The sequence below is a fragment of the Melanotaenia boesemani genome, chromosome 5 (assembly GCF_017639745.1).
Source record: "Melanotaenia boesemani isolate fMelBoe1 chromosome 5, fMelBoe1.pri, whole genome shotgun sequence".
Lineage (NCBI taxonomy): Eukaryota > Metazoa > Chordata > Actinopteri > Atheriniformes > Melanotaeniidae > Melanotaenia > Melanotaenia boesemani.
This window is the reverse complement of record NC_055686.1, coordinates 1,250,826-1,265,927: the sequence shown is the minus strand read 5'-3', so window position 1 is coordinate 1,265,927 and position 15,102 is coordinate 1,250,826. Positions and strand designations below refer to the sequence as shown.

General features: G+C 51.5%; 1 protein-coding gene across 1 annotated transcript in view; it reads left to right on the top strand.

The window, feature by feature from the left end:
* The first annotated feature begins 3,229 nt into the window (after positions 1 to 3,229).
* camta2 (calmodulin binding transcription activator 2) overlaps positions 3,230 to 15,102 on the top strand; it is a 58,016-nt gene continuing 46,143 nt past the window's right edge. Inside the window, exons 1-11 of the mRNA XM_041985967.1 lie at positions 3,230 to 3,696; positions 4,027 to 4,118; positions 5,831 to 5,934; positions 10,671 to 10,738; positions 10,815 to 10,950; positions 11,033 to 11,104; positions 11,376 to 11,523; positions 11,621 to 11,749; positions 11,836 to 12,046; positions 12,136 to 13,117; positions 13,202 to 13,837. Of these exons, the coding sequence (XP_041841901.1) occupies positions 3,683 to 3,696; positions 4,027 to 4,118; positions 5,831 to 5,934; positions 10,671 to 10,738; positions 10,815 to 10,950; positions 11,033 to 11,104; positions 11,376 to 11,523; positions 11,621 to 11,749; positions 11,836 to 12,046; positions 12,136 to 13,117; positions 13,202 to 13,837 (2,592 nt within the window). The 5' untranslated portion in view covers positions 3,230 to 3,682. The remainder of the gene's footprint in view (positions 3,697 to 4,026; positions 4,119 to 5,830; positions 5,935 to 10,670; positions 10,739 to 10,814; positions 10,951 to 11,032; positions 11,105 to 11,375; positions 11,524 to 11,620; positions 11,750 to 11,835; positions 12,047 to 12,135; positions 13,118 to 13,201; positions 13,838 to 15,102) is intronic.

Below are 15,102 nucleotides of genomic sequence, written 5' to 3'. Positions count from 1 at the left end.
CGTTTGGCTTTTGTTTGGGGGATTGTTTTCCTTTTGATTACCTCACAATTACCTCACAATTACCTCACAATTACATCACAATTACCTCACAATAGCAGCTCATCTGATGGACACGTTAAAGATATTTACTTCTTTTCTGTCTGGTCTGCATCAAGTCAACATAACACATACACACACACCTGACGTGATGTCCAAGTTAGGAGGAGGAACTTCGTGTTAGGAGGAGGAACGTCGTGTTAGGAGGAGGAACGTCGTGTTAGGAGGAGGAACGTCCATGTTAGGAGGAGGAACTTCGTGTTAGGAGGAGGAACGTCGTGTTAGGAGGAGGGACGTCCATGTTAGGAGGAGGAACGTCGTGTTAGGAGGAGGAACGTCGTGTTAGGAGGAGGAACGTCATGTTAGGAGGAGGGACGTCCATGTTAGGAGGAGGAACTTCGTGTTAGGAGGAGGAACTTCGTGTTAGGAGGAGGGACGTCCATGTTAGGAGGAGGAACGTCCATGTTAGGAGGAGGAACGTCGTGTTAGGAGGAGGAACGTCGTGTTAGGAGGAGGAACGTCGTGTTAGGAGGAGGGACGTCCATGTTAGGAGGAGGAACGTCGTCTTAGGAGGAGGAACGTCGTGTTAGGAGGAGGAACGTCGTGTTAGGAGGAGGGACGTCCATGTTAGGAGGAGGAACGTCGTCTTAGGAGGAGGAACGTCGTGTTAGGAGGAGGAACGTCGTGTTAGGAGGAGGGACGTCCATGTTAGGAGGAGGAACGTCCATGTTAGGAGGAGGAACGTCGTGTTAGGAGGAGGAACGTCGTGTTAGGAGGAGGAACGTCGTGTTAGGAGGAGGGACGTCCATGTTAGGAGGAGGAACGTCCATGTTAGGAGGAGGAACGTCGTGTTAGGAGGAGGAACGTCGTGTTAGGAGGAGGGACGTCCATGTTAGGAGGAGGAACGTCCATGTTAGGAGGAGGAACGTCGTGTTAGGAGGAGGACTGTCGTGTCAGGAGGACCGTCGTGTTAGGAGGAGGAACGTCGTGTTAGGAGGAGGAACGTCGCGTTAGGAGGAGGAACGTCGTGTTAGGAGGAGGAACGTCGTGTTAGGAGGAGGAACGTCGTGTTAGGAGGAGGAACGTCGTGTTACGAGGAGGAACGTCGTGTTAGGAGGAGGAACGTCCATGTTAGGAGGAGGAACGTCGTGTTAGGAGGAGGAACGTCCATGTTAGGAGGAGGAACGTCGTGTTAGGAGGAGGGACGTCGTGTTAGGAGGAGGAACGTCGTGTTAGGAGGAACGTCGTGTTAGGAGGAACGTCGTGTTAGGAGGAGGAACGTCGTGTTAGGAGGAGGAACGTCGTGTCAGGAGGAGGAACGTCCATGTTAGGAGGAGGAACGTCGTGTTAGGAGGAGGAACGTCCATGTTAGGAGGAGGAACGTCGTGTTAGGAGGAGGAACGTCGTGTTAGGAGGAGGAACGTCGTGTTAGGAGGAGGAACGTCCGTGTTAGGAGGAGGAACGTCCATGTTAGGAGGAGGAACGTCGTGTTAGGAGGAGGAACGTCGTGTTAGGAGGAGGAACGTCGTGTTAGGAGGAGGAACGTCGTGTTAGGAGGAGGAACGTCCATGTTAGGAGGAGGAACGTCGTGTTAGGAGGAGGAACGTTGTGTTAGGAGGAACGTCGTGTTAGGAGGAGGAACGTCGTGTTAGGAGGAGGAACGTCCGTGTTAGAAGGAGGAACGTCGTGTTAGGAGGAGGAACGTCGTGTTAGGAGGAGGAACGTCCATGTTAGGAGGAGGAACATCGTGTTAGGAGGAGGAACATCGTGTTAGGAGGAACGTCGTGTTAGGAGGAGGAACGTCGTGTTAGGAGGAGGAACGTCGCATTAGGAGGAGGAACATCGTGTTAGGAGGAGGAACGTCGTGTTAGGAGGAGGAACGTCGTGTTAGGAGGAGGAACGTCGTGTTAGGAGGAGGGACGTCCATGTTAGGAGGAGGAACGTCCATGTTAGGAGGAGGAACGTCGTGTTAGGAGGAGGGACGTCCATGTTAGGAGGAGGAACGTCCATGTTAGGAGGAGGAACGTCGTGTTAGGAGGAGGAACGTCGTGTTAGGAGGAGGGACGTCCATGTTAGGAGGAGGAACGTGGTGTTAGGAGGAGGAATGTCGTGTTAGGAGGAGGAACGTCGTGTTAGGAGGAGGAACGTCGTGTTAGGAGGAGGAACGTCGTGTTAGGAGGACTAAGACTAAGGATCATAATAAAAAACTCGGCCCTTTGTTTTGGTTGAAGTATACATGACCTTCTACTTCCCTAACCTTCAAAATAAAATAACTGGGTTTTTGGTGGAAAGTGTAAATTCAGCTATTTTATCATAACTTTAATCAACAGTTTGAAATGCAACACATGTACAACAATTAAACGTTTTCATAGATAGCTGGAAATGTTAAATTTTAATTCATTTTAATTAATACAATAAATTTTTCTGTTATTTGTTTTTCACACTAGTCTCACTCTGAGCTAAAGCAGCTGCAGAAGATAAAATACCAGCACATTCAGGAAAGCCTTAATCCCAAAGGAGAATCTGGAGACCTGCAGATTCAGACCTGCAGTTCTGGACCCACGCTTCCAGGCCCCGGATATGTCTGCAACACTGCCCCCTACTGGATGACTGTGAAACTGCAACGAGTGTTTTGAAGCAGCAGGGCGTCCAGACTTGCACCTTTGACTTGTTTTTACTTTAGTAAAGCACTTGGCCCTTATGAGACCTTCATGTCTGGTTGTGTCCTTCAGCTGAGAACTTTCTCTGAACGTCAGATGAGCTTCAAGTTAAGATGCGACTTCAGGAAAGAACCAGATGTTTGTAAGAATCTGTTTATTTCTGCCAAGTGCTGCATCAGACAAACATCCACTCTGGACAGCACATCCATAGATACAAGAGATTAAATATCTGCATCATTGCTCAGGATGAGAGTTATCCATACGTTGGAGGGAGGAGACGTAATCCACGCGTCATGTGTGCAGCTCAGCTTCTCCACGTACACGTCACGCGGCGGTCTCCGTAGGCAGGTCATCTGTGGGACTATCGCCATCATATGTCTACATTACTGCTACCTGAGATGATCCGCCACCTCCACCTGAGTTAACCCAACGCTCGCGCCCTCCCTCCTCCGCCGTTGCTACGCGGTGACGTCAGAGCAGGATAATATGGCGGCTGTGGTGAAGGCGGAAGGTAAAGGAGCTTTAACAGTCTGATTCTACCTGGCAGAGCCCCGCGCTCGGTCCGCTCGTGTTTTCACCGCCTCGTTTAACGCGGGTCTCTAGCACTACCAGCGGCTGGCTGGTGCGGGTTAGCACGCTTTAACCCGCGGCTTCAGCCCGCAGCTCGGAGCAGTTTGATCACCGCTCGTATGGAGCTGGGAGCCACCGCTAGCCGGCTGGGCGAACTTCTTCCAGACCAAACTTTGCCCATTTTTCTGCTGCTTGTTATCTTGTTGTAGTCTGACACTGAGAATGTGTGGAGGGAAAACCCGCCGCTGTCCTGTTAGATGCTGTAAATAATGAAACGAGGCTCGGAAGCTACCCGTTGTTAGCTTTAGCAGGCCGGGAGCCGCGGAGGTCCCACAGCCGAAGTTAAGGCACTAAAAGGGGGCGTAGCAGCCAGGCGAGTCCGCGGTCTGAGGCCGGCCTCCTGGAGGAGGGCATGTATGCATGTGTGTAGGTGGATGGATAAAATCTGAACCTGTTAGCAGTAGAACTACAACAATAAAGCAGAGTACATGTCAGATAATCAAAGCTGTCTTTATTTTCACCTACTTCTGAGTTTGTGTTTACTGCTGATTTCTGGAGCTCGGAGGGTTGATAAACATTTAAGCTAGCCTTCAGGTTCTGTGTTTAAATGTATGAAACTCAGTTAAAGCTGTTCGTGTTATATAAAAGGAGTGTACAGCGTCATTTACAGACACTCCATGTAAAGTGGCTGCAAATTTGGCTGTTGCTAGGCAACTAGGAGTTGGTGAAGGAGTGTGTGTGTGTGTGTTTGTGCGTGCAGCGGGGCAGTGCAGGTGGCCGTGCGCTGTGTGAGACTCATCCTGCATGGACCTGTCACCATGAGCAACAAGGAGATGGTTTCCACGGAGACAGGTTAGTCCCACCCACCACTCTGACATCACTAGATTTCTCTGGGTTGCCATGGTAACTGCATGTTGTTGGCAGCGTTCCTGGTGGTTCCTACCTGCCCTAACAAAATGTTACAAGTGTTTTTTATTTAATCTTTGTCCATATATATTTCTGTCTGGTTGTTGTGCTTGAAACCGAGCCTACATGGATCAGTTCTACATGGACTGGTTCTACATGGATCAGTTATACATGGACTGGTTCTACATGGATCAGTTATACATGGACTGGTTCTACATGGATCAGTTCTACATGGCTCAGTTCTACATGGACTGGTTCTACATGGATCGGTTCTACATGGATCAGTTCTACATGGACTGGTTCTACATGGACTGGTTCTACATGGATCAGTTATACATGGACTGGTTCTACATGGATCAGTTCTACATGGCTCAGTTCTACATGGCTCGGTTCTACATGGATCGGTTCTACATGGACTGGTTCTACATGGACTGGTTCTACATGGACTGGTTCTACATGGATCAGTTCTACATGGATCAGTTCTACATGGACTGGTTCTACGTATATGGACAGGTCCCACCTGCGAGTCCAGTCCTACCTGCATTGGTGGATTGGTACATGGACAGGTCCTGTATGAACCAGTCCTACATATGCAGACTTGTTCTATGTGGACCGATCCATCCTTCATGGGTAGGTCCGTCCTACATGGACAAGTCCGTCCTACATGGACAGGTCCGTCCTTCATGTACAGGTCCGTCCTTCATGTTCAGGTCCGTCCTGCATGGACAGGTCCGTCCTACATGGACAGGTCCGTCCTGCATGGACAGGTCCGTCCTACATGGACAGGTCCGTCCTTCATGTACAGGTCCGTCCTTCATGGACAGGTCCGTCCTTCATGTACAGGTCCGTCCTTCATGTTCAGGTCCGTCCTGCATGGACAGGTCCGTCCTGCATGGACAGGTCCGTCCTACATGGACAGGTCCGTCCTACATGTACAGGTCCGTCCTTCATGGACAGGTCTGTCCTGCATGGACCAGTGCTACTTGCATGGACAGGTCCGTCCTACATGGACAGGTCCGTCCTTCATGGACAGGTCCGTCCTACATGTACAGGTCTGTCCTACATGGACCAGTGCTACTTGCATGGACAGGTCCGTCCTGCATGGACAGGTCCGTCCTACATGGACAGGTCTGTCCTACATGTACAGGTCCGTCCTTCATGGACAGGTCCGTCCTTCATGGACAGGTCTGTCCTACATGGACCAGTGCTACTTGCATGGACAGGTCCGTCCTACATGGACAGGTCCGTCCTACATGTACAGGTCCATCCTTCATGTTCAGGTCCGTCCTTCATGGACAGGTCTGTCCTACATGGACAGGTCTGTCCTACATGGACCAGTGCTACTTGCATGGACAGGTCCGTCCTACATGGACAGGTCCGTCCTACATGTACAGGTCCATCCTTCATGTTCAGGTCCGTCCTTCATGGACAGGTCTGTCCTACATGGACAGGTCTGTCCTACATGGACCAGTGCTACTTGCATGGACTGGTCTGACATGGGCCCGTCCGTGTAGGACCGGTCAGTTCGTGTCCCCTGTTCTTGTGGGTTCATATGTTTGTGACTGACTCGGGAGCCGAGCAGTGTTTCTATCAGAACCAGTTGGACCAGTTGGACCAGTTGGACCAGTGCTGACCAGTAAGTGTGTGTGTGTTTTCAGAGAATAAAGGTCAGAGGAAGGTGTTTGTTCCCAACAAGCTGCTGGAGTGTCTTCCTCGCTCGTCCAGTCTGCCCAGCGAGCGGCTCAGGTGGAACACTAACGAGGTAACACACACACCAGCCGCTCAGAATGATGCGTTCAGGTGTCACACTGACTGTGGGTTTCTTCAGCTCAGTCATCTTTCTGTCCTCGGACCTCATCTAATCTAAACTTTAATTTAGGTCAGTGTTATTATAGCAGATTTTTTAGCTGTTACCTGAATTACATAACTTTATAGTTATGTAACATATTAGTATTATATTAACATTCAACTGCAGTTTAATGAAGTATTTGTAGTTAAAGATGGCTGTAAGGACCGACCCCTCCTAGACTGTTGATATATTTGCTCTCACAAACATGCTGTGGGGCAGAATTACTGAACAGATCCAGGGCCGCCACCAGAGGGGGCCAGAGGTGCCTCTGCCTGCAGCTGGAGGGACACTAACCTGCTGCATTATTAATAATATGACATTAACAATACGTCCAAAAGCTGTTGAGTACAAATCCATATTTTTCTAGAATATTAAAGAGTTTTTCATGAAAAAACAGTGCATTTATTTGACAGTCAAAATCTATAATAATCTGATCCGACACATTTATTATTCTTCGTTTCTGAAGTACCAGAAGAATCCAGTGTTTCCCAGATTCAGAGCCGGAATGCTGGAGTGGGTAAAAAAAACACAGGACAGAAAAACGTTAAACTTGTTAAATGTCCTGATGAAACTGTTTCTAGTCGCTCTAAATATTCTTTAAGTTCAGATCTCAGACAATGCGTTGCCTGGTGGAAGCGCTCTGATTGGCTAGAGTTTCCCTGATCAGCCTGGTGGAAGCACTCTGATTGGCTAGAGTTTCCCTGGTCAGCCTGGTGGAAGCGCTCTGATTGGCTAGAGTTTTCCTGATGAGCCTTGTGGAAGCGCTCTGATTGGCTAGAGTTTTCCTGATGAGCCTGGTGGAAGCGCTCTGATTGGCTAGAGTTTTCCTGATCAGCCTGGTGGAAGCGCTCTGATTGGCTAGAGTTTTCCTGATGAGCCTGGTGGAAGCGCTCTGATTGGCTAGAGTTTCCCTGATCAGCCTGGTGGAAGCGCTCTGATTGGCTAGAGTTTTCCTGATCAGCCTGGTGGAAGCACTCTGATTGGCTAGAGTTTCCCTGGTCAGCCTGGTGGAAGCGCTCTGATTGGCTAGAGTTTTCCTGATGAGCCTGGTGGAAGCGCTCTGATTGGCTAGAGTTTCCCTGATCAGCCTGGTGGAAGCGCTCTGATTGGCTAGAGTTTTCCTGATCAGCCTGGTGGAAGCGCTCTGATTGGCTAGAGTTTTCCCGATCAGCCTGGTGGAAGCGCTCTGATTGGCTAGAGTTTCCCCGATCAGCCTGGTGGAAGCGCTCTGATTGGCTAGAGTTTTCCTGATCAGCCTGGTGGAAGCGCTCTGATTGGCTAGAGTTTTCCTGATCAGCCTGATGGAAGCGCTCTGATTGGCTAGAGTTTTTCTGATCAGCCTGGTGGAAGCGCTCTGATTGGCTAGAGTTTTCCTGATGAGCCTGATGGAAGCGCTCTGATTGGCTAGAGTTTTCCTGATGAGCCTGATGGAAGCGCTCTGATTGGCTAGAGTTTTCCTGGTCAGCCTGGTGGAAGCGTTCTGATTGGCTAGAGAGCACTCATATTAGCAGCTAATGCTACGACCGCGGCACTCATATTAGCAGCTAATGCTACGACAGCGGCACTCATATTAGCAGCTAACGCTACGACCGCGGCACTCATATTAGCAGCTAACGCTAAGACAGCGGCACTCACATTAGTCGTAGCATTAGCTGCTCTCACATTAGCAGCTAATGCTACGACCGCGACACTCATATTAGCAGCTAATGCTACGACCGCGGCACTCATATTAGCAGCTAACGCTAAGACAGCGGCACTCACATTAGTCGTAGCATTAGCTGCTCTCACATTAGCAGCTAATGCTACGACCGCGGCACTCACATTAGCAGCTAACGCTACGACCGCAGCACTCATTTTAGCAGCTAATGCTAAGACCGCAGCACTCATATTAGCAGCTAATGCTACGACCGCGACACTCATATTAGCAGCTAATGCTACGACCGCGGCACTCATATTAGCAGCTAATGCTACGACCGCGGCACTCATATTAGCAGCTAATGCTACGACAGCGGCACTCATATTAGCAGCTAACGCTAAGACAGCGGCACTCACATTAGCAGCTAATGCTACGACCGCGGCACTCATATTAGCAGCTAATGCTACGACCGCGGCACTCATATTAGCAGCTAATGCTACGACAGCGGCACTCATATTAGCAGCTAACGCTAAGACAGCGGCACTCACATTAGCAGCTAATGCTACGACCGCGGCACTCACATTAGTAGCTAACGCTAAGACAGCGGCACTCACATTAGTCGTAGCATTAGCTGCTCTCATATTAGCAGCTAATGCTACGACCGCGGCACTCATATTAGCAGCTAATGCTACGACCGCGGCACTCATATTAGCAGCTAATGCTAAGACAGCGGCACTCACATTAGCAGCTAATCCTACGACCGCGGCACTCACATTAGCAGCTAATGCTAACAGTTGTTGCCACGTTCCACAACAGGAAGTGATGTCACCAGCACGGATGTACGTTGAAATAAATCCAACGCGGTCATTTCAAGTGACATTTCCTCTAGAACAGTTCACATTTTATCCAACAGGAAACACTCTGATGCTGTTTATCTGGTTTCCATGACGACACGTCACAGCTGCTTTCTGCGTCCACAGCAGTCAGCACGCACACACACACGACAGCGTGCACGTGTCAGTAAACACGTCAGCCAGCTGGAATCGGACAGAAAGATGAGTTTTCTAGATTCTCTCAGCAGGTGGAGATGGAAGCATCTCGCTCCAGGGACGAGCAGATGGAGGATTCCTCCTCCTCCGTGTTACGCCCATAGCATCACAATCGTCACGGCAACGCGCACAGCTGATCAACCTGAATCTATGTCATTGTAGGAGTTTTTGAGTCGCACTGCGGCTTTAAGTGGATCCAGTATTCGTTGTAGGTTTTATTAACATCACCACGTATCTGAGATGTGAACTTTAGGAACATTTAGAGCGACTCCGCTGGATGAAACGCTTGTTTCCATCACGGCGTTCCTGGCTGGGAACGCTGGATGAAACGCTTGTTTCCATCACGGCGTTCCTGGCTGGGAACGCTGGATGAAACGCTTGTTTCCATCACAGCGTTCCTGGCTGGGAACGCTGGATGAAACGCTTGTTTCCATCACGGCGTTCCTGGCTGGGAACGCTGTGATGAAACGCTTGTTTCCATCACGGCGTTCCTGGCTGGGAACACTGGATGAAACGATTGTTTCCATCACGGCGTTCCTGGCTGGGAACGCTGGATGAAACGCTTGTTTCCATCACGGCGTTCCTGACTGGGAACGCTGGATGAAACGCTTGTTTCCATCACGGCGTTCCTGGCTGGGAACGCTGGATGAAACGCTTGTTTCCATCACGGCGTTCCTGGCTGGGAACGCTGGATGAAACGCTTGTTTCCATCACGGCGTTCCTGGCTGGGAACGCTGGATGAAACGCTTGTTTCCATCACGGCGTTCCTGGCTGGGAACGCTGGATGAAACGCTTGTTTCCATCACGGCTTGTTTCCATCACGGCGTTCCTGGCTGGGAACGCTGGATGAAACGCTTGTTTCCATCACGGCGTTCCTGGCTGGGAACGCTGGATGAAACGCTTGTTTCCATCACGGCGTTCCTGGCTGGGAACGCTGGATGAAACGCTTGTTTCCATCACGGCGTTCCTGGCTGGGAACGCTGGATGAAACGCTTGTTTCCATCACGGCGTTCCTGGCTGGGAACGCTGGATGAAACGCTTGTTTCCATCACGGCGTTCCTGGCTGGGAACGCTGTGATGAAACGCTTGTTTCCATCACGGCGTTCCTGGCTGGGAACGCTGGATGAAACGCTCTTTTCCATCACGGCGTTCCTGGCTGGGAACGCTGGATGAAACGCTCTTTTCCATCACGGCGTTCCTGGCTGGGAATCTGGGAAACACTGGATTGTTCTAGTATTTCAGAAGCGCCTGTAAAATGTGAAGCCTGTGTGGAAGCTTTAAAAACTGCAGTTCCCCCCTCGTCCACTAGGGGCTCCAGAACAAATCCCCATAGACTCCATGTTAAAAAGACCACCTTCACAGTAGAAATAAACACGTTTAAATCCTGGTACAAAAATCTATTTTAGGATTAAACGGTCAAGTTTACCTTCATGACAACTGTGAGGAGGGTGGATTTTTTTCTCACTCATTCGTTTGGATGTTATTTAATCTTGAAATTCTGCATAATTAGGGGCGTGTCCTTTTGATTGACAGGTATCCAGTATCTATGGAAAGAAGGGAGAGTGTAGCACAACAGTGGTTTTTAGCCGGCTAACAGCGCGTCTTAGCTTTAGCCCGTCTACCTCTGTTAGCTGGTTAGCTACCGTTTCTCGGGGTTAGCTCGGTTAGCTCTTAGCTACAGGCAGCTCAGAGTTAGATGGTTGTCAATCATCCACCCCCACCTTCACAGTCCCCCTCTCAGCTCCACCTCTTTGCCTAACGACACACGTGACGCTACCAAGATTGTGATGGTAGGAACCTCCCAACGAGCTTCTCATGCTCTTCAGAAACCCACAGGTGACGTCGTGGAGGCTCCGCCCATCTTTTATATACCTTCTATGACGGAGACGTGTCGGATCAAATTATGACAGTAATCTGATTACTCTCAGATAACCGCGTCTGAAAGCGTCTCCGTGTCTTTCCAGGAGATCGCCTCCTACCTGGTATCCTTCGACAGACATGACGAGTGGCTCTCCTGCACCCTGAAAACCAGGTACACCCTCAGCATGCGCCTGCCAGACCGCGCTCAGGGACCAGTGTGTTCTGACGCCTCTCGCTTCTTCTTCCAGGCCGAAGAACGGCAGCATCATCCTGTACAACAGAAAGAAGGTGAAGTACAGGAAGGACGGATACTGCTGGAAGAAAAGGAAGGATGGAAAAACGACGAGAGAGGACCACATGAAGCTGAAGGTCCAGGGCACGGAGGTGTGTCTGTGGCACTTTTCCTGGCATGTTCTTGTTGACATACGTGTATCAGGGAGCTGTAACCGTGTTTCTCCTGTTCCAGTGCCTCTACGGGTGCTACGTCCATTCCGCCATCGTGCCAACATTCCACAGACGATGCTATTGGCTGCTGCAGGTCAGCTGACAAGCTCATTAACACACACTCAGTCACACACTCACGCTGTCCATCCTCCGAAGAGACGGAGCTCAGAATCCCTGCTCCTGGTTGGACGCTCACCTTCCAACCTTTGGTCCTGGGGTTGAGTCCAGAACGAGGTGGACGTTTTTAACAGTGTGTGAGGGTCTGAGCTGGATCTGATTCTGGGCCTGAGTCCAGGTGTTGGCCCTGGTCTGGGATCCAGGTCCAACACCAGCAGACATGTCCTCCCGTTGTGTCTCTGTGACAGAACCCAGACATCGTGCTGGTCCACTACCTGAACGTGCCGTCGCTGGAGGATTCTGGGAAATGCAGTCCGCTGCTGTGTGCCGTGTCCGACCGCCATGACAGCGTGAGGTGGAGCCGGGACGACCTGCTGAGCCAGCTCAAGCCCATGTGTAGGACAGAAGCCGATCTGTTGTTACATCAGAAACGTGTGTGTTGTAGCGTGACGGTGTGTGTGTGTGTGTGTGTGTGTGTGTGTGTGTGTGTCAGTCCACAGTATGAAGTGCTCTGTGGGGTCAGGTGACTTCAGCATTGAGGAGTTGGTTCAGCACATCCTGGACCGACAGAGAACCAAACCACAGCCCCGCACACACACCTGCCTCTGTAACACCACCCAGGGTAAGACCATGACATCATCATGACATCATCATGACGTCACAGCGGCATCCTGTGGGAGCGAACCTAACCGCTGTTTGTGTCTGCAGTGTCGTCAGGAGTGAACATTCCTCACCGCTGCAACAGCACCAAACACCGCATCATCTCCCCCAAGCTGCCCCCCTCCTCCTCCTGTAGACCCGCCCCCTCCCCGCTGTCCGAGCTGGGGGAGGGGGGCAAGGGCGGAGCGGGAGGAGACGCCAAGCTGCCTCACCTGCAGGCTCAGAGCAGCCCCGCCTCCTCTCCCAGCCCGTCCTCCACGTAAGTCTCAGACTGCAGTGTGATGTCACGTGACACTGCTGTGATGTCACTGTGATGTCACGTGACCTTGTCCTCTCTCTTGTCCACAGCTTGGCGTCATCACCCCCTCAGCCCCACCCGGCCGCCATCGCCATGAGCAACCATGGCAACAGTTTTTACAGCGATCACCATGGCAACCTAGCCACGGTGGCTTTGCCCCAGAATGCGGTCATTGTCATGGCAACCACTGCCATCCCAGGAGGGGGTCAGGGAGGGAGAGGAGGTGGGGCCAGAGCTGAGGAGGCGGGGCGGAGGCGGAGCTTCGGACAGCTGCTGCTCTCCCCCACTCTCCCTCCCCCTGCAGGGAAAGCTGTCTCCCCCTCCCCTCCATCCTCCTCCCCCTCCCCAACTCCCCCTGTCCAGGCTCCTGGGATAACCACCCTCTCCCTCACCCTCCTGCCCTCCCCCGTCATCGGGGGTCTGCTCCTCACCCCCTCCTCTTCCTCTAACACCTCCCTCCAGACTCCCCCGCCTCCTCCTGCTGCTGCCTCCCCTCCATCACCTCCCTCCTCCCCCTCTCCCCCTCCACCTCCCCCATCCCTCCCTCCAGCCTTTGACCCGGACTCCTTCCTCAACTCCCCCAAACAAGGACAGACATATGGTGGTCCTCCTCTGACTTCCACCCCAACTCCCACCATTATCAGAACCTCCTCCCCTTTCTCTCACCCCTCCCTCGCTCTCTCCCTGTCTCCCACTTCCACCCCGCCCTCCTCTGTCTCCCCCCCCTCCTCCTTCTCCTCCCTGTCCTCCTCGGAGATGGACAGGAGAGATTCTGCCATGACCCTGTCCACCTCCCCCTCCTCCTCTTCACCACCTTCCTCCACCCTCCCCCCCTCCCTCGCTCTCTCCTTATCCCCCACCTCCTCTGTGGCCCCCCCCATCCTCCCCCTCTGCCTGGAGCTGGGAGCTCTGGGAGAGTCAGAGGGAGGGAGGGATGAGTCAGGGGGAGGTGTGAAAGAGGTAAAGGACAGGAGAGTTGAAGATGATGATGATGAAGGCAGGGCTCCGCCCACAAAGCTGGCTCTGCTTCAGGTGAGTCTGATGATTTTTTTTAGGACTATTTTCTGTGTCTGTATCCTTCCGCCAACATTTTAATCTTTTCTACTCCTCCTTTAGACGAGCCATGCTCCATCCACCTCGTCTCCTCGACAACAGACAGACTCCGCCTCCCTTCTCATAGTTTGCCCCAACCCAGCGGCTCAGCCCTCCCAGATAGCCAATCAGACACAACGACAGGCTGACGGACAGCAGTCGTTGGTCCTGTCTGTCCCTGAATCCACGTCCTCTGCTGACATCACCCATCAGTCTCTGTTTACTAACGACAAAACAGACTTGGGGCCTGTTTCCATGGATACAGCTCCTCTGGCAACGCCCCCCGTCCACGTGAAGGAGGAGACGAGACCGGACTACGACACAGAGGACGTACGCATGGACACTCGCTCTGCGGAGGAGGCGGAGCCTTGTGAACGTGGAGGGGAGGAGCTTGATGTCTCTTTCGACAGCCAGTTTCCTGACCTAATCTCTGACCTCATCACCGAAGAGACCAATCCCGCCACTGGCCCCACCCCTTCCTGCACGACAGCGGCCGTGGCGGCTCCAAACCCGGCTGTGTTCCCCACAGGAGTCCGCTACGTGGTACCGCCACAGCCCTCACCTTCCTCCTCCTTCCTCCCATTCCCTCACCCGCTGCCCGCCTCCTCCACTCGCCTAGCCACCATCACCGACTTCTCTCCGGAGTGGTCCTACCCAGAGGTAAGTTATCCCGATCAGACAACCAATCACGTTTTCTTTCACATGTATCAGACCTCCATCATGTGGGTTTTGTTAACTGATAGCCAAACGTTTAATACAAAACACACCAAGTTTGTGGCGATGCCTTTCACCTGAACTCCTTTTTCTGTTTCTGAAAATAATTTTTACATACATTTTCAAATCAGCCAATCAGAACCATTGATTCTGATGTATTGATCATTTTAGCAGATTAATCAGCCATCTTAGAAAGTTTAGTCTTAGAAACTATAGCCATGTTTCCATAGAAACAAGTTTTCAAGATTTTCAAGATTGATCTTAGCATTAACTGTGAAGGTGGAACCCGTAGACTTAGTGTTAGCTGCTAACGTGGGAACCGGCAGACTTAGTGTTAGCTGCTAACGTGGGAACTGGTAGACTTAGTGTTAGCTGCTAACGTGGGAACTGGTAGACTTAGTGTTAGCTGCTAACGTGGGAACTGGCAGACTTAGTGTTAGCTGCTAACGTGGGAACTGGCAGACTTAGTGTTAGCTGCTAACGTGGGAACTGGCAGACTTAGTGTTAGCTGCTAATGTGGGAACTGGCAGACTTAGTGTTAGCTGCTAACGTGGGAACTGGCAGACTTAGTGTTAGCTGCTAATGTGGGAACTGGCAGACTTAGTGTTAGCTGCTAACGTGGGAACTGGCAGACTTAGTGTTAGCTGCTAATGTGGGAACCGGCAGACTTAGTGTTAGCTGCTAATGTGGGAACCGGCAGACTTAGTGTTAGCTGCTAACGTGGGAACTGGCAGACTTAGTGTTAGCTGCTAACGTGGGAACTGGCAGACTTAGTGTTAGCTGCTAATGTGGGAACTGGCAGACTTAGTGTTAGCTGCTAACTTGGGAACTGGCAGACTTAGTGTTAGCTGCTAATGTGGGAACTGGCAGACTTAGTGTTAGCTGCTAATGTGGGAACTGGCAGACTTAGTGTTAGCTGCTAACGTGGGAACTGGCAGACTTAGTGTTAGCTGCTAACGTGGGAACTGGCAGACTTAGTGTTAGCTGCTAACGTGGGAACTGGCAGACTTAGTGTTAGCTGCTAACGTGGGAACTGGCAGACTTAGTGTTAGCTGCTAACGTGGGAACTGGGAGACTTAGTGTTAGCTGCTAATGTGGGAACTGGCAGACTTAGTGTTAGCTGCTAACGTGGGAACTGGCAGACTTAGTGTTAGCTGCTAATGTGGGAACTGGCAGACTTAGTGTTAGCTGCTAACGTGGGAACTGGCAGA